Source organism: Calypte anna, chromosome 1, assembly GCF_003957555.1.
Source record: "Calypte anna isolate BGI_N300 chromosome 1, bCalAnn1_v1.p, whole genome shotgun sequence".
Lineage (NCBI taxonomy): Eukaryota > Metazoa > Chordata > Aves > Apodiformes > Trochilidae > Calypte > Calypte anna.
The window spans coordinates 43,362,390-43,386,958 of record NC_044244.1 but is presented as its reverse complement, the minus strand read 5'-3'; the positions used below and the strand labels follow the sequence as shown (position 1 = coordinate 43,386,958).

The window sequence follows — 24,569 nt, the reverse complement described above, 5'->3', positions numbered from 1 at the left end:
AAACCCCAAACCTATCCCTGAGGATTTCTTGGTGAAAACTGTTTTGTTTTGGGTTTTTTTTCCTGAGAAAATAACAATTCTAAAGGGTGGAAAGAAGAAAGTTATTTATCTCCCTGTAGTGGCATAGTGTGGGAGGTGAGCTGAAAACTCCTCTCTCTTTTTGGAGGAGCAGCTGTCATCCTGACCATGGTGATGGTCACCTCTTTGCCATCAGTGGTTACCTCTTGCTCTGAGCTCCTGTACCCAGGTCAGTGCAGGATTGGAGCTGTTTGGTGGGGAGGAGTCAGTGAAAATTGGAGAACTACAGCTACCCTCCACTTGTCCCTACAGAAAATATGCCATCCCTGACACTGATGTCTTTTGGAACTGGTTGCCATCAGGCTGTCATGTCTTGACAGCTCTGTAGGAGGAACAAAAAGCCCATCAGACCGAAGTTGATTTGTAAACAATGAAGAAGGAGCATTTGCCACCCTGCCATGGCTGACAGCTTCAAACACCAACGCTGTGTTACCTGTGGCTGACATGAAGAGGCTGTCCTTTAAAATGTCAGTTCCTTCCTTATGCAGAGGTGCAACAAAATGTTTTATTAATATCTGAATTTGGGTTTGTGTTAGCTCGTGGGGTTATGCTGGCTCCTCAGGAAAATCAGTAGAACAACGCCCTTTGCATCAAGATGCTGCCTTCCCAAAAGGGATGATAAAATCACAGCATCTCTGGCAACATAAAAAAAAGCTTATTTAAAAAAAAAAAAAAAACTAATACACTTTCTCAATGTATTCAGTGTTTCTGACATCTTCAGCATTAAATCAGGGGCTGAATACTGTAATTTTTCCCAGTTTCTCAGTAAGAACTGGGTGTCTGATTAAAGTCTTTGGCAGACAGTGGGCAAAAATTAGTACATTAACAACCTAACGGTGAAATCAAAGTGATTTAGAGTAGCATTATGTAAAATAAATTGTATTTTGTTAGTACTGTGCAATGTTCTTTTTAGCTGATGAGAATGATTTATTTCTACTTAGATAAATGATGAAACCAATCAGTGAATTACTGGATAGATGCTTTGTTAAATTAGTACCATATTCAATTGTGAGTTTTTAATCTGTAACTTTGTGTGATTATTTATCATTGAATTCACTGGGGTGGGGTGGGGTGGGAGGATGTCCTGTGTGCAGGTTCTTCTTTAATTTCCATTAGTATAAACTAGAACATCTTCATTGATTATCAATGTAGCTTCATTGTTTTAAACCAGGAAAAATGAGACAATGGTGCCTTTCCATCTTGAGTTTTGTTTGGAGGTGCCTTTTACAAACCACCTCATCAAATCCTTTTAAAAATTATTTAAAACTTATTTTTAAAGGGAATTAATTCAGCTTATTTCCAGTGTGCAAGGTGCTTTTAGTTAACAGCATTTGTAGATTCTATAGTAATGATTGCTTAAAAATGGGGATGAGCTGGTCCCTTATTTTAACATTTTCTCAATTACACTAGATGAACGGATGGTGCACTATTTTTTCTAGTCCACCCACAAGACTCCAGCTGTTCATTAAAATTTTATGAATGAAGAAAATAACAAATGTGTTGACAATGAAAATAACAGTTTCAGGAAGCCACTATTGGTGGAAATGCCTTTGTTACAACTTCACAGTCCCAAACCAGCATTTGGTAGGCCAGCTTACAATTCTAAGGAGAAAAACAACTAAGCTTTTTGTGAGCATTTAGCATAAATGACAGCTGTCCCCATACTGTGGCAACTTATGTGCTGTTAGCTATGAGATGACAATTTGCCTAGCAAAGAATTAAGCTGTGGGAGGTGAAGAAAGAAAGCATGAGAAGGTTTTTCTAACTCCTCTGAAACAGATTTTGCTGGTAATAGAAACCTAGAAGCAAATTTGGGTTTACTATATAATATTGTCTCCAAATAGCACCATCGTCTTAAAAATATAACCATCTTGATTGAAAATTGCCTCGTACTGAAATGACAAGTAATGCCCAAGTCTTATTTTACAAAACCAGGAAAACTTAATTCTTCCCAGGTCCATAGAGGGAGTGGATTTCTTTGCAGGTTGGGCAATAGGACAACCACCATGGTGATTTTATCTGCCCCTTCTGTTTTCCTTTGGCTCCCTCAAATCAGCCTAGCAGCCCTGAGCTTGTTCTGTTGCTTTTTTGGACTCTGAGAAGGACAAGAGTTTCAAAGCTTCACATGCTTTTAGAAACAAAAGTCTGCATGCATATATGACAATAATATTATCATCTTTGAGAATTACAGGATATAAGACTCCCTTGAAGGATGGCAAGTAATCTCAAACAATCTCGTATGATGTTCAGAACTCAGAATTTCTAAGCATTTAGTAACTCCTTGGGGGTCTAAAGTCACTCAACATGTACTAATGCCATGTCATTTATGTGGCAGTGTGTCCACAACTCCTAAAAGCAAGAGTTAATGGCTGCTGCCTTTGTCTGTGGTTTGTCACAGCCTTGCCTTTGTAAACTAGATTTCTTGGAAGGAGTTTTGATATATCTTGAATGTGAAAGATGCTGCTATTTATAATCTCTCTCTCTTCTGCTCTTCTTTTGATTTCTCTCACCCCTTCACCCCCCCTAACAGAGCATGTGAGCTCTCATTTGGTCAGAGACACCTCAAAGATAAGATGTCCTTTGAATTTCAAGATATGCTGCTAGCTCAGTAACTGTGTAAATTAACAAAATGTTCTTGAGAAGGCAGATGCAGGACAAGAATGTAGCTGCATACCCAGTACTGCTCTGCTGGGCTATCACTGGTTTCCTAGTGTTTGCCAGGCTTCAGGAAACTAAAGTTTATTTTTCTGCTTTAGAATATTTTAAGCCAGAATTAGAGTAAGCTAAATGTCTTAATGGTTTCCATTAAAAAAGCCTCATGTTGTGCCTTTATACTAGCTGAATGAAATCTAATTTTGTGAGGAAAGAAGATAAAGCAAATAAATCTGAGGAAGAAAAGAATTAAGACTTTAGAAATAAGTGCAATAAATAGAGTACTTACTGTAACACTGGATCTGTTTTCTGTGCCACAAACAGTGAATGCCTGGTGAATACCTGATGCATTGTTAGATGTTGCTCTGTACATGAAAGCCAGGACAAGTGCTGCCACCATTCTACCTTGTCCTTCTGGAGAGGAGAATTGCTCTGTGATGCTGCTGCATCCTGTCACTGTGGCATGTGCATTCTCCTAGGTCTGTGCAGTAACTTCTGTCTCTGCTGCCCAGTCAGGTTTTGACAGACCTGAGAAACAGAAAGTCCCTGCACAGTATTTTTGTCATGCAGAGAATAATAACTCTTATCTATTCTTTAACTGAATCACACAGCCTTACCTTCATATCTTGACACCACTTTAATGCTGCTCTGATGCACTGTTTGCTGTTTAAAGGACTGTCCTGACCTCACTAAAGGTGAATGACTTGGGGCTGACAGGAATGTGTTTCACCCATAGTTTTGATGTCCTCTGGAATGCAGAAGACTGGACAGAGACAGTTTATGACTGGGTTTGATGCATAAGATAGCATGACAATTTGACCTTGCACTTTAATGCCCTGCTAAGCTGCTACAAGAGCTGCTTAGTTAAAATGGTCCCTTTCTAATTTTAATTTATGCTGTGTCTGGGCAGCTGAGTATTTAAAGAGCTGCAGTCAAGCTCTAAATATCTTTGCCTAAGGCTTGAGAGTAACCTGTCCCAGCAATGCAACCATGGAGGAAGCCAGGGTGACTTCTGATTCCCAGGATTTTCTGTCATCACCTCGTTCCCTATTTCTTCCTTCCTGTCTTCCCTGGAGCTGCCTTTTGTATATCAGCTCAGGAAGGCCACTTCCATGGATTATTTTATTTCCCTTTTTACTGTGGTTGTCTTTTTTTCCCCCGTGTCCTTGCAGCTTGGCTTGAAGGTTTACTCTGACTGCCTGGCTTGGTCAGTACCTGCATCAGGACTTCAGGCAGTTCTTGTTTTGCAGAAAGTTTGTTATCTTCCATATCATGTTTGTTGCATCCTGGTTTGAGGAGTGGGGGTTAGACCTATCCTCTGTCTACTTACCAGCTAATTTCTCTACTTCTCATTTTTTTTTCCCTTAGCCCCTAATTCTCCCTTTTCTTTCCTCACTTCGAGCCTTGCCAGCTCCCTGGGTTTCTCCAGAAGCGGCTGCTACAAAGATGTGTGTGTTCTCCTCTGTAAAACCAGTCCTTGTTTTGTGTTGCTAGGCTACTCCCTTCCAGCTGCCACTGAAGAAATGCTCCGTGGTGGGAAACGGTGGGATCCTGAAAAAGAGCGGCTGCGGCAAACAAATAGATGGAGCAGATTTTGTCATGCGGTAAGGCAGAAAACTTCAACGCCACGTTTTGTCTCCCCGTACCTCTGCTAAGCCTTGGTCTTTTCCAAGCTATTCAATTGTGATTAATCAATCATAATTTGCCTTGTTTCCTCCCACCCCCAACTCCTCTGCAAGATGCTTTACACGAGTGATTTGAGTAACAGTGCAAGGAGGGGTGAAGAAGAGTTGTGACTGGGTTCTGAGGATGTCGTGGAGGAGCAATCTGCAGATGGATTGGTTGTGGCTGTGGCAGATTGTGCAGCCTCACAGAGGTACAGAAGAGCTGCTTTACTCTTTAATTATGCAGTGTTAGGCAGGATCTTATCCTGCAATGTGCTCTGTCCTCTGCAGCTCTGAATGCCATCATATGCAACTCAAGATGAGTAGGTCGTGGGGTCTAAGAAACTGGAAGATGGAACATGTTTATATCTGTGTTTTTATCCCTCAACAGTGATTTCTGGCTGACATGTGTGAGGGAAGGCTGAACCTCCTTCCTTAATACAGAGTTTCTGGGATTCCTCTCATTTCCTTTCCCTCCAGCCTTCCTGAAGTCATTGGAACCTGTCAGGAGGGATGTTGAACCAGCTACTGCTTTCATGATTGAATTTGGCACTTTCTAGGTCTGCATTCTTAGAGGAACAAAGTCAGAAATTAGTTCCTCTCTGTTAAACATGAACAAGAAAAACATTGTGAGGGAGAAACTGGAGAAATACTCCCGAAGAGATGTGAGATGGAGTTTCTTTGCATTTTGAGATGGACCCATAATGAACACCCACTTCAGGAACTTTTATTAGATCCTGATAGCTTAGGATAGCCACATAGATTTGCTGCAAATCAAACTATACGACTGTAATTTCTGATTTGCATCTCAAAGAACAAAAATGCCTTCAATGTTAAAGCAAAGAAATGCAACAAACAGAAAGGGAATGTATACTTACAGCATTCACAGAAGAGAAGATGGAAGGCACAGGAGGAGAGAGGCTGTGTGCTGATTGCCATTACTGCCAAACTCCTTAGGTGTTCCACAGACTAAATATAAGAAGCTGCAGGATATGTTATTACTGTAGTAATATTATCTGGATGAAATGGGAAATTGAAATGCTGTAGGAGCAATCAGTCACAAAAACAACAGAAACTTTTTTTTTTTTTTTTTTATTTTATAAAAAACAGCAGCTGTAGCTTGATCATAAAAATCTTTTTCTCTCCAGGAAGGGTAAAGCAGCCATTATCTGTATAGAACTTATTTTGAATTGGAAATAAGTGATAGGGAAAATCCTGCAAAAATCCCAGTAGCTGCCTGCAGGCTGTATCATATTAGTGCTGTGCTGCCGTATTTATGGAAAATGTTTCAGTTCTTTCAGGTTAGAAGCTAGCATACCACTGGGAGAAAGTATTTTTATAGGATTTAGCTGATCTTTTCTAAATCTGATTTCTATAATGTCAGAGCTGAGAGAGAAAAAGCACAATAGTGACTTGCATAACACGTTTTAGTTTTTAAAAAAGAAATTTGGGTAATTTTGAAACACTATTTCTGCAGTGTGAAATATCATGCCAGGTTTTGTCCTTGTTCTTTTTTTCCATTCACATATTTTTTAAATTTCACTCCTGTGTATTTCCATAAACTCTGTCATATGACTGCAGCCATCTTCTCTGATATATTATAATTGCTAAGGTTAATTAATGAGTTGAAACTCATCTCATCACTGAGAATCTTCTACAAACACAGTTGTACCAACACAGAGATTAAAAGAGCAGCAGTTTTCAGCCTGTAAGGCACAACACACTGCATCTGATATGAAAGAGGAGCATGGCATATTGTCTACACGTTTAGGTACTGTGGTTATAATAGGCTCTTCTTCTGATACCTGGCTGGTTTTCAAGTCTGGAATCCTTATTTCTAGGAAAAAAAAAATATTTGCCCTCTCCCTCCCTGCTAATGCTTATTTTAAGAGAGAAGTGTTGGGTACTAAACTCTAACCCATGGTTTTGTCTGTATTATGACAGAAGAGACACGTTTTCTTGGCATTAGATTTTGAACAAATATTTCTGCATCTCACAATTCTCCCTTTCCCCCAACCACTTTATATGGCCTTGCTATGGTTTGTTCATCTCCCAGACAGAGGGTTGCTCTCTGTAAAATAGCAGGGGTTTGAAGGGAGTTCTCCAAGCTGTTTGCTGATGAATTTATTCCAAAACTAGAAGCAACTTGTCATTATTTCAAGTTGGCTCCTAGCTGACCTGGTTTGGGGACACCAAGCTGTTATCTTCCAGCCATGGTGTGCTATGCTGTGTTGCCATACCAGCCCTAGTGGGTTTGGGGAGGTTAAGTACAGTGGAATTTAGGGGTTTTATGGTGGTGCTTCAGGTTTTGTAGACAAGAAACATGGCTTTCAGCTGCCTTATGCACCTATTACCTTGATGCTAGCTGAGGTGCCACAAAGGAGTAAAAATTAATGGTTGCAGTCACATATTAAATTCATATTAGTCCCCAGTTTTTAGTATATGTGAACGCATAACATTCTAAAATAGCTATGTAGTCTCACAGCATCTACCAAATGAACAAATATCAGCCAAGTTGCCTGGGTTTTCTGCACCTGCAGGACATAGTTTACTGTCTTACCAAACCCAAAAGAGCAGTTTCTGCCTGGTGAGTGTAAAATAATCCCCTTTTTTTTTTTTTTTTTTTTTTTTTTTTAATCCCTGCAGCTGATTCTTAGGATATATCTTTTGTTTCTTGGTGTGTTCCTCACCTGCACAACACTCAGCACTCTGTTTACCTGGTCAACAGAATAATCAGGAAGGCCAAGAACTGATTTCTTTCTGAGTTTACTTGGTATACCCAGGCCATTTCTTAATATTTCATGCAGAACAATCTGGGAATGAGTCTTAGTGATGAAAGGAATTAGATGTGTTTAAATAATGCATCTGGGACTGGCTCATGAAAGAAATTTCATTATTGGCATGTTAAGGTGTTAATAAGTAGGATCTTGGTCCTTCATAGTGCTTTTAAATAAACTGCAACAAAAATGGCCTTTTAAAACTTGCCCTATGAGTTTCTGTTTATTCAAATTGGAGATCCTGAAACTGCAATTGGTCAGAGGTCTTTTATGCCATCTCTCTGCTCTGAGACAAATCACCTATGTATCTTGCTTCATAAATATTTGTTTGACCTGATTGATGTCTGAGAATTAAAATTTGGCTATGCTTCTAGCCTTTCCTCTTTCTTTTTTTTTTTTTTTTTTTTTCCTCTATCTTCTCAATGACTGCATTTGATTCCTCATTTCTGGCTTCTTTTTACATTGTCTATCTTCTCTTAAATTACAGTAGACCAAACTAGAAGCTTCTTTCCAAGCTGAGATCTCAATGCATTATGCACATCTTAACCAATGCAGTCATGAAAAGGAGAAAATATTCCTGGAAATTTTATTTCTCTTGGTGAAATTGATATATGTTCCATATAGGTGGGACTTTGCTGTTCTTTCTCCTTGGCATTTCCTGATGTTATGAATTCAAGAAAATGTTTTTCAGAGGAGGTGGTTGTCTGTAGAGCTTAAAGCAACCAGGGGCTGCTTGACCCTCTTCTTTAGGGTCAGTGTTTGAAACCAGCGTGGGCAAATGGAGATGTCCTGGTTTGGTGACTGAACTTAAAAATTGGAGTACAGATTTCGTTATGATAGAGCCTTAAAGTTGCTTTTTTTAAAAAATAAACCCACAACAAAACCCAACAACCTAAAACCCCCCAAACATTTTAATGAAAACAAACCAAAACTGTACTTGCCTCTGACAGTGCTGCTTTCATTTTTGCCTTCTGAGCATCAAAAATATTGTTCATATTTTTGATTTACAAAGCTGGACAAAGTTGAAATTAAAAATGTTTTGACAGCAGTTTTTGGGGTAATTTCAGGGTAATTGGGGGTAATTTGGGAGTGCATTTCTCCTGATTGTAATTTTAGATACTGTTTGAGTGTATTTTCATCTTTAATGTGCCTTCCTTCTTCTCCTAGGTCTTCACTATTGAGCATTTAGGACTGTTTATTGTCTGGAAGTTTCTCTTTACTTTTGTTTTTCAGAGTCTTATCTCTGCTTTCCTAAGTAAATTTTCTCAGTCATTTTATCTTTGTTGCCTTATCAACCTGGCCACCTGACTATGGTTGGAACAGAGATACACGTTTTTAAATAAAACTCTTAAAATGTTTTCTCTGTGTTTTTTCCCAGTAAATTTTGGTACACTGAAAATATCCTCAGTGTAGTATTAAAAAAGCTCTTTTTTGTTTGCAAGTCATGTAATGCTTGTAATACCCCAGAGTGGGAACAGTCTGGAGCATGCTACTGGTAGTCAAGACAGAGAGAAAAACATTAAAAGAGTTTGATGAAAAAAGTATTTGCAATAGATAATAATGGCCTCTTCCTCAGTCTTTAAGCCCACTGGAAATGCCAAGTCTGTCTCTTTGTTTTTGCTTAGTAGTTAGGATCATCTTTGCAAAAGGTTTTGTTTCTGCATTTCCCCACAATCTGGTACAAAGATGTTCTATTTTGCTTCTGGGTAAAATCTGTAGGGGAAATTTGTAGCTTGGTCTTGTATTTATACAGCCCTTCTGCATTTTCTGATAGTTTGTTTTTATTTTTCTAAGAAAAAACCCCAAACCAACTGACAGCTGCAAACATCAGTACTGCAAAAGAGTGAGGTTGAAGTCTGTCAGTCCTGAATGTCATTTAAATCCTTGACTGTCTTTCTGTCTACAGGTGCAACCTTCCTCCTCTATCCAGTGAATACAGCAAGGATGTTGGATCAAAAACCCAGCTGGTGACTGCAAATCCAAGTATAATTCAGAAAAGGTAGAGAGCATATTTTTGCTTCTCTGGTTGGGGGAAGAAAAACCAAAAATACTTCACCTGTGTTATAGATATTTGTGCATCTGTTACGTTCTTCATGATCTGGTCCAGGAAAATTAAGTGGAAAAGATGAAATGAGCAATGGTTTGGTGTTAGGTGAAATAATCCAGGACTCTGATCCTTTCACTGTAAGCAGGGAAACCCAGGGAACCTGGCTTCTCACAGAACTATTTATTCTACCATAGCCCACATAGTTCTTCCAGCTCCATCCCTTTACCACAAGCTGGGCGTGTGCCAGAGGTGCTTTGGCTGCTCCCAAGCCAGGCATCTACTGATGGGTGGTCCAAACTATTTTGCTGGTCAGGCCAGCTGGCTGCTGCATCCCACAGCTATTCAAGATGCTAATTTGGGTTTCTCTTAGTTTCACCACCAATAATCTCTGTGTCTTCACTCTCTTTGTATTATTTGTTCTATATTGACTTAAGGTTACCAATGAGGTTGGGATTGAAATGATTGGCAGGTTGTGATCATACAAGCCTTGCTTTGATAGGAAACTGGAACAAATTTTGGTTCTTTATTGGAGTTGTTTGAAACTTTTGAAATGTCAGTAGCTGATGAGAGGGGGAAAAAAAGTCAACACCATCTCACTGATTTTGCCTTCCTGAATTTTAATTGCTGTGTTATTTGTTTATCACCTGCAATGACGTAGGCTGTTCTCAGGCAGAACAAAATCTGGAAGTGACCTGCAGTGCTCCTGAAAAACACAAAGAAAAGACAGAAATCAAGGGGATGAGCAGGAAATGATAAGGCATAAAGAAATGTATAATGCAGGTACTGGGAGGTGCAGGAAGCAAAGCAGGGGAAAAAAATGCATAGTAGAAAGCCAGATGTTTTAGTAAGACAGACAGACTTGGAAATGGGCGTTTGATGGTATTTAAATGTAATATTTTTCCTCTCTAGCAGGAATTGAAGGTTTTCTAGTTTTGTGTGTGAAAAAGATGACAGTCTTTGACAGAGTAGAAAAGAGAAGGTGAACAAGTGGAAAACGAAGTAATAATCAGCTTCGAGAGCTAATTCCAGGCAGAGAGTCTGAATAGGAGAAGGCACAGGAGTGCTGGTGGGCTGAGATCAAAGTAAACCAAGCAGAATTTGCAGAGGATAGCACCAGGTGCCTGGCAAGAAGGAGGAGCTGCTCAGGGCAGTCAACGTGACGATAAAGACTGAAAATCCTGTGGGATGTAGATGGCTAATGAATATCATTTGAGTGGGATAAAATGTCCAGAGCATCCCATCAAGGAAAGATTAGTTAGACCATGGCATTTTGAATAAAATGAAGATGAGCAGTATGAAGCAAAGTTTCTGAAGGATTTTGCAGTTGTCAAGGCAGAGGATTAATAAATTCATGGATATTTATTTTGCACCCTCGGCTCCATCAAGGCCTAGAGTGGAAAGCCTGCTATACTTAGTATTTTTCAACAGAAGAGGAAGAGAAAATAGAGGTTTTGTGATGCTACAGAGAGACTATGGAGTTATCCAGCAAAAACGAAGGGAAGGAGCGAACATATGATTGAAGAAGCAGGAGAGGGTGAGATTCTACTTTGTGAGAGTACTATATCATAAGAAGGACTGGAGGAGTGGAGGGAAATGAGAAAAGAGAGAAGGTGGAAGGAATAGATGAAACAGGATTGTGCTGAATTACAGTTTTCAAAGTGAGTGGATGATAAATGCAATGTAATGTAATAATGACAGTAATGTGGGATGTGTATTGATTAGGAGGAGATATACAACCAGTTGACACAAAGGACAAACTCATAGCACTGGAAATTGGCAGAAACCCCTGAGGAGCAATTTTGGAGATGTGTCACTTGACTTCCTCTGCATGGTCAGGAAGAGATTTAAAAAAAAAAATAAAATAATCATGCTATCATTTCCTTCCTGCTGTCTAAACTCATCATGTTACTTCCTATGTGTTCAGTTAGAGTTGGAAAAAAAGCTTAAGTCATGGAAATCAAAATAGAGAAAAAGGCTACCTCTCTGTCAATTCCTATGGAATGCCAATAATCAATTCCTAATGAAAGAATCTTTTTAAGCATTTAAGACTGCTTATAAGACCAGACTTTCATTAAAGTCAAGGACATTCAGACTGGTGACTGATATGTATCTGTTTGTAAGCTGTAAGTTAAGTAGCTTCAGATAATGGTATTATTCATTATTATTCTACCCCTGTCCTCTTGTCCTTACTCTAAGGAGGTTGAAATTGATGAGGCTTGACATCTCAATTATCTCTGAAGTGTGTTATGGCAGATTTAGTGAATTGGTCCTGCAACACCATTCATGGCTTCTAAAAGATTTATCCTTACCAGATGATCTATGACGGGGCATCCAGGATAGGACAAAGTTTTTATACCAGGGATATGGAAGCAATTTTCCATGTTGTTCTAAAATAAGAATTATTGCCTTTAGAAAACTAAATTGTTGGCAGTAATTATTGCAGAGTGATGTCTGAGCTGCCATTATATCCCTCCAGATTTACAGCCTTAGGATGGGAGAGTCAAGATTTTAATCTACAAGTACGCCAGCTTTAGAGATACTGTCTACACATTGCCTTTTGCAAAACTTAGAGATCAAGTTCCTATTCCATTTCAGCAGGAAATGTGACTGTGCAGGTTGTACAGTTTTCACTTGTAAAATACTGTGCTCAGGTCTCATTTGGGCTTGAAAAATAAGGAATTTTCTACCCTAGTTTTGCTTCATATAATATAGGAGTACTGACAATAGGTGTCTCATGATATAAATTTCCTCAGCTGGCTAAGAGGACACATGATGACTGCCCCAGTTTCTTATTTTGTCTAAAATACTTCACAAGCATCTCCAATTAATACTGGAACTCACAGTCCCTTGAGCCCGTGTAAATCCCCTTTTTGCACGTTGTATTAAAAACTTACTTCTCTGTCAAACCCTTGATCTGAGGTTGCAATTGGGATTGAAATGTTGCATAAAGCCACTCACGGGGCCACTGTGACCTCTCCCACCCTCCTTGCCCCTGTTAGTGTTGAGGGAATGGAAAAAGGCTGTGGTATCTTTGTTTCCAGTTCATTCCTCTAGCACCCTAGTCAGCTTGGCCTTATCTGTAGGGAACCTCTGTACACAGAAGATTATTCTATATTTATCCTGGGTTTTATTTTCTTTCCATAAGGAGCTGCTATAAACACCTGCTAGGAAAAGAGGCAGTGCAGTGGCAAGACCTATGGTGTGCCTGCAGCTCTTCTTAGACTCTGGGAAGAATCAACAATGTTATGTCATTTACAATGGTTGTTTCTGTATTCTGAACACTTGTCTATGGCTGTGGAGAGGGAGTAGTCAGTGAATTGCACGTGAATGTAAACATGCTTAAATAGATAATTTATTTTTTATTAATGCTGTAAAATTTTTGATTAAGAAATACAGAGAGTTACTATTTGGGATGTTGATATTATGTGTTTCTGAAGTCTCTGTCATATTCAAGACAAGCAGATTCTAGCAATTTCTTACCATCTTCAACAACTCTTGTATATGACATATAATAATACTCCTACCTTTTGTCTCAACTTTTAATTAAAGCTGCAAACAAATGCTGTGGGCAGCAATCTTCCTTTCGAATCGCCACGTCTGTTTAGTCTTTCTAACCCATGCACATATATATCATTAATGGGGATATCATAGTCCAAATAGTTGTTTTCCCATTATTCAGTAGGCTTCAGATCAACTGATGTTTGTTGGGGAGTGTTCTGTCCCTGAGCCGTGTTGGTGTTTCTGTCCTGTGTGGAAATAATCTCCTTAGAAACCAGCACAATGGCTACAGCATCACTATTTGTTATAATTCAGCATTGGTATAACTGGCAGAAGCCCCTGGGGTATGTAAGACACACCTTCCACGCTGTCTTTGAGATCTGACAGTTGGTTGAATTGGGTGAAGCTTTTCCCTCTTCTCCTTTTGGGGTACTGTATTTTCTTAGCACTAATGGTTCTGAAAGGAGAGAGGACACAAGCAGATGCTCCAGGCGTTGCTGCTGCTGCTGTCAGCTTGAGGAGCAGATGGTGAAGAGGGACTCAGGGTCACTGCCCTCACAGGCCTTGATGTATGATGAATAATTTAGATTTGCTCCTTTCCCTGGAGAAAGCCCTCTATTCCTCCATATCTCCTTTGAAGTGGGAGCTCAGACTCCTGTGCTACCTGAGCTCTCCTCCATGCTGGAAAGCACATCAGTCCATGGAAAGGCAGAGCACAGGCTGATGCTTGTTCTAGCAGGAGAGAGCACTGCTGTTGGGACAGCCAAGGAGTCTTTCCCCACCTCCAGCTCTCCTCTGCAGCTTTTTGCTTTATGGCTGCAGAGCCTGCAGAGCTGGGCTCTGAGGCAGAGCACTACTGCCCCTTTTTGGTGTCTTCTCCCCTCATCATGTAAATCCACTTGGATGAGGACCAGGTCATCCCTGTATGTGTTTAGGGCTTTGGAGGTTACCGTAATTAGCTTCATTTTGAAAATTTCTGTGAAATACCTGACCTGCAGGACCAGTATGTAGGTGATCCATGTTTCTGCTGCTAGGGCATTTTTATTAGAGCATCCCTTGTTGCTTTGAGTACAGAAATAAGTGAAGGGTTAACGGAGGTGGTGTCAATCTTCATTCTTCGAAATGTGGATATTTTTGCTTAAGTTTTTATATTGGAGTCTCACAACAGTTGTATAATGTTGCTGGAACTTGGACAAGCAGACTTAGGATCAGCTCTTACGCTTTGCAGCTCAGTAGAAACTTCCATCACTGAATGTGAACTTTTTATTTTTTTACTTCTTTGATCTTGTCTGACAAGTTTTTGTTTCATCCAGCATCCTCCTCTGAAATGAGATGAAGGAATGAGACTAAAGGCTAACAAATGCAATGGTTCTGTATCTGAGCTTTGAAATGTCAGTTAAATATCGCTGCTGTTTATAAGGTTCCCACAAAATTTGAGTGGGATTAAATTTGCTTTCCAGTTCTCCCTGCATTTTTGAGCCAACTAATAATCTTTCCTGGATTCAGTCCTGAATCCAATTGACTTAAGCCTTTAAGAGTAAAAAGCTGAAAATGAGGAAATTATTTAATTTGATTAAAGCTCCTTCACCTTTGATTAAACAGATGTAAAATATTAAGCCTGTCATTGACACTCATGAAAATGGTACATGAGAATTCCTCTTGACTATGTCTCCTTAAAAACTCTATATTCTGTTCCTAGTTAGTTACTTTTTAGTTTGGCAAAGATCAAAGAAAGAAAGAAAGAAACCCATATAATAAGTTATTAGAGGAAAACTCCTCTTGCTCATCTTGTTCTTTCATTAGGAGTAAGATGATGATTTCCATGTAAAGTCATTTAATCATCAGATTTTTAATACTTCCCATAGAGGTTCTTCTTTCATTCCTGGTATATTTCAGATTATTTTATTGAAAAGTACTGCAAAGAGATAAGAATAACAGTTTTCATTCACATTGCAAAACAGCCCTTTTATGTTCTACAAGAGTCTGTGAGCTTCCATGCTGACAGTGAGGGCATAAAACTGGGAATCACTTTTTTAGACAAAAGTATAGCAACCCCTTCTGTATAAGGAGGTTGCTTGCAGCTCCAGTTGTTGGTGATCAATCTTTGCTCTTCTCTAATACAAAGTCCCTTTAAAAGCTTTAAATTTATTAAGAACTGAAGCCATACTTATCTCTGTGAGGAACACCTATTTTTGTCCTCATTTGAACAGAAAAGGAAGCGAAACTGTAGTGATGCTGAGCGCTTGCCAATGTGTTACCACTAGGCCAAAGGCAGAGCCAAGAAAAAAAATAATTCCAGAATTTTTGATTAGATTTTGTGATTTATTAGCTGATGAACAGAAATATGTCAAAGCCATGTTGTGGTAAGGACAGTTTGATGCTATTACTACTATGCTTTGATCCCATTTAAATCAATGGCTTTTACTCTCTCACATGCTCCCTCTCTCCTGAATTTCCAGTGTGGACAGGAGTACAATAATATTATTAAAGTAAGAAAAGGATATAGAATACATTAAAAAAATGCTAATGTATTTTATATTTTCCTCTGCTCTTTACAGGTGAGATTTAGATGTTTGGTTTTTTCCTTTGAGAAATTGCAGTATGGCTGTAAAGTCACATTTTTCAGTGATCTAGAAATCCTAACCTGTATAGGGAGACTTGTGTGAAAGCCTTTTGCAGTCGAATTAAACATTCCCCAAGAATTTAATGAATTTAATTCATAGAATCATAGAATCATAGAATTAGCCGGGTTGGAAGGGATCTCAGAGATCATCTAGTCCAACCCTTGACCCACTGGAGCAGTTGCTAGACCATGGCACTGAGTGCCACATCCAGTCTTTTTTTAAATGTCTCCAGGGACGGAGAATCTACCACCTCACCGGGCAGTCCATTCCATAGCCTAATCACCCTCTCCGTGAAGAAATTCTTTCTAATATCTAACCTAAACCTCCCCTGGCACAACTTAAGACTGTGTCCTCTTGTCTTGTTGAAGGTCGTCTGTGAAAAGAGTCCAGTTCCCACCTCGCTACAGCCTCCTTTCAGGTAGTTGTAGACAGCAATGAGGTCTCCCCTGAGCCTCCTCTTCTTCAGGCTGAACAGCCCCAGCTCTCTCATAGGGCCTGTGCTCAAGTCCCTTCACCAGCCTGGTTGCCCTCCTTTGGACCTGTTCCAGGACCTCTACATCCTTCTTAAACTGAGGGGCCCAGAACTGGACACAGTACTCGAGGTGTGGCCTAACCAGCGCTGAGTTCAGGGGAAGAATCACCTCCCTGGACCTGCTGGTGACGCTGTTTCTGATACAGGCCAGGATGCCATTGGCCTTCTTGGCTACCTGGGCACACTGCTGGCTCATGTTCAGTTTCTTGTCAATGCAGACTCCCAGGTCCCTTTCTGCCTGGCTGCTCTCCAGCCACTCTGTCCCCAAATTCATTTGAGTTAAACCTTATATGTGCTACTCCAATCTTAAAGTCAGCTTTTGAAATCATAGCAGTAGATCAATCCCATTGAAAAGCATCAATCTTCTCAGTACAGATGTAAAGCCAGTAGCAGCTGAGGTAGCACTGCAAGCATTAGTATTGGAATTCAAAGGTATGACAAAAATTTAAACTTGACAGAATGTTACCCAGAAAGAGCAAACGTAGAACCCTCCGTGTGGGTAGGAATATCTGAAAAAATGAGGGAGTTGTTTGCTAGGTGGCATTTCTGCTGAAAAAGAAGTTTGGGATGTTAGGCCAGTGACTGAGCATGAATAGGCAATGTCCTAGGTAACAGCAGATGCTGTGTTGGTTTATCTAAATAAGTGTAATGAATGAAGAAATATATTTGAAAACAACTACAGTCTCAGCTGGTGAACTGAACTCAGTTTTGGTACCAGTTGCTTCAAAAAAAGTCACAAACCCCAAACATGTAGTGATGAGTAGGAAAAAAGAATTCTATGAAAACTAAGCCCTAAGGAAAGGACTGCTGGATCTAGGGGTCTCAAAATGTGCCAGTAGCTTCAGAGAGAAATATCAGCTGCTGTTGATGAGATGAGAAACCATGGGATGAAGTTTTGGGTTAGAAAACTGAGATGAAAAGTGGTGGAGGTGAGGATGATACCTCAGCAGCAAAAGCAATTGCTAGATATTAGGAAGAACTTCCCAGAGAACTCCTTTAAGTTTTCCATGTTACAGTAATTTAAAGGGCTAATGGATAAAGGGATGTAATGGGAAATAACAAATTAAATGTCATTAAATCAGTTTGATGCTTTCTCTGAAACAAAAATAAATGTTTTAGTAGTAATTGTCATAATGCAGAGGTGGAAGATGCCAAGATTAAAATAATCCATTTGGATTTCTGATTGAAATATCCTCAGATTTCAATTCTAATGTGTGTTTATTGTAGAACTGAAGATGAATGGAATGCATTGTCTTACATGCACATTTGTATGTCTCTAAACTTAAACTGGGATTTTGGTTATAATCACAGTTATCTCTATTATGAATGGCATTTTAATTGCAAATTTTTGCCTTACCAAAATCACTTGTGTTTGCCCATATGTGCTGATATTCATTAACACCTTGTCTCTCACATTTTCATTTTCTTGGCAAGCCACTGCATGATTTTTTTTTTTTTTTTGGGGTGGGTTTTGGTTTTTTTTTTTTTTTTTTTTTGTGTTGGGTTTGTTTCTTTCTTTTTTTTGGGTGGGGGGTTTCCTTCCCACCTCCTGATGTCTTCTGAAGACCACCGAATTGAAGAATCTGACAGCAGTACAGAGCAGAAAGACAACCATCTGTCTAATTTTCCATTATTACATTTTTGAAATGGAAAAGCTATCTGTGTCCTTAAGCAAATGATACTTTTAATTATGGTGATTTTTTTTCACCCTTATATTACTGCAGTAGGACTGCTTAAGAGGACTTCTAAATCCTACTGACAGTATGTGGCATAGTACCTCATGGTTAAGTATATAAATAATATCATTAAAGTCAGTGGAATATCTATTACAAGTTTTGCTGGATCAAGCAATTTGGTGTCTTGCATAAGTGACCCAAGTTTTTTCAGGATAACATGTCCAGAGATTTTTAAGTGCTTATTCCTTGTGTAGGTAACTAATCTTTCTTAGCAGTCTCTGGCTTTAACCTATACTTTTCTACCACTATTCCATCTCGTGTTTTCAAATATTGGTTAGAAAGCAAAGTTTGTTTATTTTTTTTAAATTAAGATACAAGGCATCCTGCAATCCCAAAGACTGCAGATAATGAGAACAGAGAAAACAATTACTTCTCTGTTGTCTGTCAGATTTTGACATCCCCACTTTTTATGTTGTTGCTGTCTCTAAAAAATTCACTGTTAGCAGCATCTTGCAACCATGTGGTCCCATAAACATCAAAGAAGGCCTCTAAATTCAGGAGATGGTCACAGGAGTGTAAGAATTATCCTTATGTGCTTAGACACAGGCCAAAAGCCTTAGGTTGTTCATAGGTGTCAAAGAGGCCAGGAGGTTAATTAGTATCTATTTTCTCATTAACAGTGGAGGGGTTTGCCTGGAATGGGATTATGTAGCTGCTAGGTTGGTCAGCAAGAGCTTGTGCCTTGGAAGTATCCTCCCTGTTTTTCTTTTTGTACCCTCAATTGAGGACAATATCCAGAGAATCTTTTTTAGACAGCATTTGTTATAATGAATGCAAAAGTATGTGAAATACTTTTCCACTTACAGTTTGGTTTTCACAGATAACACTTCCGTTCATGTAATGTCTGAAAAGATTTGCTTGCTTGTTACCAAAAGCAAAGTTTTTCTCAATAACAACTGTAGGACATTATTTCATTGTGAGTTTCAGTGAGAAAACAAAGCTGAAGGAAAGAATGAATGGAGAGAGAAGCACTAATCTGGAATCCTTTAGAGGAACACTTCTCTCTTGGTGTAAATCACTGTACTCCCACTACAGTACTTTACACCCACCAAAAACCTAACTTGAATTTTTTTTTTTTTCCCCAAATCTCAGGGAGGGTTGGATCTTGCACTCATGTAGCCTGTGGCTGGACTTAAAAGAAATCCAGAGAGTATGAATGAGACAATCTCATCTTTCCAGCCTTCTCTGGAATTTGGGTAGCCTTCTCTGCCCACCCTCCATGCTGGAAATACTTGAAGTGTAGCCTGTCCTTTGTAGGCAAGTTGATTTGTTGGAAAACATCAGTACTAAAGGGGATGCTAGAGGAGGCAAGGCACAAGCCTGAGTTTCATAGCTAGGCCATTTGGTTCAGATAAGTTTTGACTGGAGATTTTTCAGCTCTAGCTATCATTGCTAATTCTGTTTTTGCCAGCTGGCACTCTAGGTGCTAGCCAGTGTGGAAATTAGAATATCTTTTTGACCCCAAATTGGTTATTTCTTGTAACTGAGTTAGTAATCAGCACATGTAGGTATCTCAGCACTATCGTCTTACTGATGTTTGCTGTGTAGACTTAGTGAGTGGCCAAAATGCATTTCATTAGTCATGAAGGTAGCCTCACAGAAACCTCTAAATTACTTCCAAACAGTCCACACCTAAAGAAAACCCCTGGGAAATACAAAGATTTGTTGACATTTGTTGTTTTTCAAACTATGATGTTCCCTCTAAAAGCTGGATGTGGACTTAAATCTAGGAGGGTGAGGTTGTGACTCGTGGAATGCTTTTCTATAAGCAAAAAGTGAGCTGATTAAAAGGACAATGGGCTTGAGTTAGAATGCTAAAAGACTACTCTGTCTTACAAGAGAATGCTGTTAAAATGCTAGAAATGAGTCATTGTAAGCACATTGTAAGAACATTTTTCATGATTAGCCTTTTATGTATGACAGAGATAGAATAATTTTCAGCGAAAATACACCTCCAAGAAGAGGAGGGCTTGTTTTATTTTCTAGTGAAACTACCTATTTCCCTGAACAAAACAAATCCGGTCGTAAAAACTGGCATTTGCGCTGTAATGCTTGTAGTTTCCTTCTGTAGAAAATCTGGGAAGGTGGCAGCTGTCAACTTATTTTTTTTAGATAAATGTTTAGCCATAAAGATCCTTGGAGGGTAAGCGATAACAGCTGCTTCACATGTGACTGAATTACTGAATCATTTTGTGCATGGGAAGGTTGGTGGGGTTATCAGTGAAGATTGGCTGCAGGTTAGATAGGCAGACACAGGGCTTTTGGTCAAGATGTTCTTGAGGACCTCTGCCTGGTGCTGGGTCCTGCAAATATTTCATAGTTTCAGAGCAGAGCTGCTGGAAGATTTAAGTCAAGTACGAAAAGGTGCATGTTGCTCTGTGCATGACAGTTTTGGTGCCACTTAATACAGCCTCTCCTTTTTCTTTCTTAATGCTCCACATTTGGAGCTGGATGCTGACCCACTGTGTGTTATTATTTGCTAAATGTTTTCCCTTTCTGTTCCTTGGATTTACTACTTAAAGTATAAGAGCTGATTTTGATGGAAAAGTATTTGAAATATTAAAAATTGATTTGGAGAGGTAGGAAAAACAAAGCATGAACAGTAGAGGGAAAGAAAGAAGCTTTTAAAAGTACCTGCATGTTAAACAGAATCATTTATCTTGCATAGGGTTTTAATTTTTGTTAGTTTATCTGTGAAATGACTAAAGGGCAACAAATCTGGTCATTGTGTGATGAAGTTGTGACTAATGAAATTCCAAACAAGAATTTTGCAGTAAAATCCTGAGAAATTGCTAGGCATTTATTAAAAGTGGAATAATACAACACCTGCAAGGCAATATTCTAATATCATTGAGGCAACTGGCATCTGAGACTATAATACATGGCAAGAAAGAGGACATGGGCTAGAATAAGTCTAGTGCATGGTAGTGAAGGAGTCAATACAGCAGAAGTAAATATTTAGACTTAACAGAGAATTTATAAGAGAAGTGACAAACAAACAGTTAAGAGATTTTTAGGTAAACCAGGATTTAGAGGGATGTGGAGATTTTTTTTTTTTTCACAAGTTTGAGAGTAATTAGAGCAATATCAGAGCCACTAAGGGAGGATCTTTGGAACTAGTTCTTCACATGCTCTCAGCAAATGGTCCTAAAAGAGTGAGGGGAAAAAAAAGGACAGAAGATTTCAAAGGTGGAGTAGCAAAAAAGAGACAGCGAGTTGTGGTTGCAGAGGGTTCCTTTTAAGGGTTTTCCTTGGTCTTGGAGGAACAATTCTGGGGTGAAAAGGAGAAATGTAATGTGTGGCACTAGTTCATCTGTATCTATCATCAGAGAGGTTAGAAGCAGGAAGCCCTGTGCAATAAGGTAAGAGGAAGTCAAAAGGCGGATGGTAGTGATAGTGGAGACAATCTAGTGATGCAAAAAATCACAGTATCTGTGGAGGTCCTGGTGTGGTTTTTGTTGTCCAAATGCTAATGGAAAAAAAACACAGTAAAGGTGGCTGCATTTTGGGTTGTGATGTGAGAGGCTGTCATGCTAATTTGTAAACATGGAAGATAATTTTAGCAATTTATGGTTTCATTTTCTGACTAAGCTAGAAATACCATAGACGGAGAACATGTCTGCTGCTTCTCTGGTTGGGCTCACGGTTAATGGGAGATGCATTTTCTTTGGCCCAGTAGGAGAGACAGGGCTTAAGTACAAAAAGAAAGGGATTAGGAATCAAGGCTGCGGTTTAAGTTGGAAAATGGTCTCAATGTGTGGCGTCAGCCACCTGACTGGTCAGGGCTACCTCTCATGTGCTCCATCTGATTTCCTGTCCTTTCCCCACATGGTGGTGAGCTGAGCTGGCAAACCTACCCGAGACCTTAAAGATTTTCCCCAGTTTCCAACAGCATGTAAGACACACCGAAGGATAGGGTGGCAATTTGAGCTCCAAGTCCCATCAGTTTTGTCATCCTGGTAAGACTGAAAGCTTTCAATGTGTTTATTTGCATTAATTTAGCATCTCTGCTCCACAGTGCTAGATGCTGTCTGAACAAGATGAAAAGATGGAGCAGGACAGTTCCAAAGAACTTACTGTGGACGTGAAGGACAAAGGACAGATTCAGTTTCTTACTTTTCACTGTGCTGTTATTATGATCAAAGCTGGCTTTTCTTTGGACACAAGGCAAGAAATAAGAGTGTCCTTTTTTAATTTGATTCCATTTCTGAAGCAAAAACCTTACCATTACATTAATGGAAGCCTTGTCTTTTGTGCTTCAGAGCAGCTTCCACCAAAGTCCATAGACATCATGGTTTCTTGCCCCCTGAACACAGTGTTCTTTTTCGTCTTTGAGATTGGACTTAAATAGCAAACACCCAGTTATACTGAGAGCTCCAAAAAAAAAAAAAAAAAAAAAAGCCTATGGCCTCATAGTAAAAGAAATCAAGTCTTGAATACCTGTGGAATAATGATAAAATAAGCTCAGGCTTGCATGAGTTTAAATTTGATCAATTGGAATAGAAATAGAGATCTGAGTGTGTAGACAGCTTCTGATGTTGAACTGTGCTATTAGCAGCTACTAAAAGATGGAGCTGTGAAGTGCAAGTATAAAAGAGCTCCAGCAGAGTAATTTTAACACCCTCCCTTGAGGACACAAATATACAACCGTAAGGTTTGGCATTGCTGATTTTGGCATGCTGTTTATGCATTTGAATAACTTGTGTACTTATCACTGAAACAGGCAGGCTGCTAAAATCAGACCCTTAAGGTTCTGACTCTTTGAGTCAAACTGCACACTAAAATTAAGTGTTCATTTCACATGAGTTCTGAAACAATGCAGAACAGATTTCTCAAGTGTCTTAGAATAAGACATTTTAGTCACTTCTTGAACTTTTTGTACATGAAATATTTTAATTATTTTTAATGTTGTCTGTGCCAGCCCTTTTAATTGGCTTATCTGTAGATATATGCATTCTTTGTGCTTTAAAAGGAAACACATTTTTCAGGCAAGAATGTCCCACTGTGACATTCTTGCATTTTTGCTTTACCCTGTCTAGAAGGATAGCAAACAATGTGCAAAATACACGTAGTCTTGAATTTCTAACTCATTTATTTCATTGCATGCTGAGAGGGTGTTGATTCGTCTATGATAATTATGACTTCTGCTACTTTTGGCAGGCTTTACTGACAAATAAGACAGTATTTCTGCCTGTGTCTTTGCCCAGAGAAATGATTCAAATAAATTGCAGGGGTGAATATGGACTGTTCTCAGAAATACTCTTGGCTCAATTTTTCAGTGCCATTTCATACATTTCATACAGTAGCTTGGGATTAGTGAGTAACGCTGATATGAAACAGTGTAGAATAGACATTGTGGCTCATTTATAACTTAAATCAAAATTTCCTTACTGGTTCTGGTCAAGATCTATCAGATTCGTTGTCTGCTATCTTGTACTAGCTAATGATGGAATGGTAGTACCAGTATAAGTAGAATAGACTTACATGAGATGGTTGTATTTATTATCCAAGTAAGAGACACACTAATCTAATGTTACCTTTTCCAATCCTCCTCCAGGCAAAGACTTGACTAAATCTTGTGGGTAGATTTTTACATTCCCAAGACTAAGCCTGTAATTTGTAAAGGTCTGCTTACTCCCTGGAGAGAGGGAATGGATTCAGGTTTTCATAGCTAAGGTTAGTTTCCCAGTCTGCAGTTCTACAAATATGCCATCAAAACTGTCCCTGTCTTGGTAGAACTGAGTTGAAATCTTTTGTACAGCTAAGCTTGATCAGGATGAACAGAATAGTTGAGGTTGCAAGGAAGTCCTAGAGGTCATCTTCTCCAACCCTCTGCTGAAGCAGGGCCACCTAGAACTGACAGCACAGGACTGTGTCCAGATGGGTTTTGATTATCTCCAGGAATGGAGACACCCCCACATCTCCAGGCCACCTGTTCCAGTATTTACTACCCTGACAGAAGTAAAGCTTTTCCCTGTGTTTAAACAGAATTTCCTGGTTTCACACACCAGCTGCTTGAGTCGTTAGATGTGTCTGGTTTGATAGGTCTGCTGATAGGTGCATAGCTATCTATCATCATCTACTATCATATACTATAATGTATAGTATAATATCATATTCTATCATAACTCTATGACCATACTATCAGTAGCTGCTAGAACTTGTGATGCAGTTATGAATAGGACTACATCTTTCTGTATAATGAGATTTTAATCTATTTTTTCTCTCCCTCTCTTCCTATCTAGTAACTCGCTCTTTGTAATTGCTCTTCCATTTTACATGCCAGCTCACATTAAGGAGGCATTCTCCTTGTCACTGATACCATAGGTCATATACTCTTTTAGAATTTACTTTTTTTTAAGTTGTAACCTAGTCTAACACATGTAGCAATACTTATCATGCTTCTCCTACTCACTCTCAGTGACAAAATTAAAGACTGAGCTGAACTAGCTGGCCAAGGAATAGCGAGTTGGGTGGCACTGCTCTGCTCTGTCCTAACTGAAGGTAAATAAAAAACAAGTAGAGAGAGTAACTGCCAAAATGAGTGAAAGACAAAATGTAGTAAATATGACATTTTTTTCTTCTCATAAAAGTCAGTTCAGTAACTGGAAAATCTACTACACTGCACAAGGTAGGAGGGGCCGTGTTAGATTCATTAAGCTTTTTGGATTGCTCTTGATATGGTGAAGGGTTGCTTCTTAGGTGTTTCAGAACAATCTACACCCTACCTTCCACTATTTTTATTGCAGACTAACCCCTGGGGGAAAATATAACTTGAAGAAGTAGCCAAATTTGTATCCTGACGGTATACTGCTTGAGCAATAGCCAGGAGAAGAAAAGAGTTAAGCCTCATTTTTAAAGAAAGTGAGTGAGATCTAAACCAAAAGAAAACAAAAACCCCCAAACCAAACACATTGTTCATTGACAGGAACTGCGGTGTTCAGTTTGGTGAGATCTGGGC

At 39.2% G+C, this 24,569-nt stretch overlaps 1 protein-coding gene across 1 annotated transcript in view; it reads left to right on the top strand.

Moving 5' to 3' along the window:
- ST8SIA1 (ST8 alpha-N-acetyl-neuraminide alpha-2,8-sialyltransferase 1) overlaps positions 1 to 24,569 on the top strand; it is a 114,403-nt gene that overhangs the window by 56,763 nt on the left and 33,071 nt on the right. Inside the window, exons 3-4 of the mRNA XM_030469465.1 lie at positions 4,225 to 4,334; positions 9,078 to 9,170. Of these exons, the coding sequence (XP_030325325.1) occupies positions 4,225 to 4,334; positions 9,078 to 9,170 (203 nt within the window). The remainder of the gene's footprint in view (positions 1 to 4,224; positions 4,335 to 9,077; positions 9,171 to 24,569) is intronic.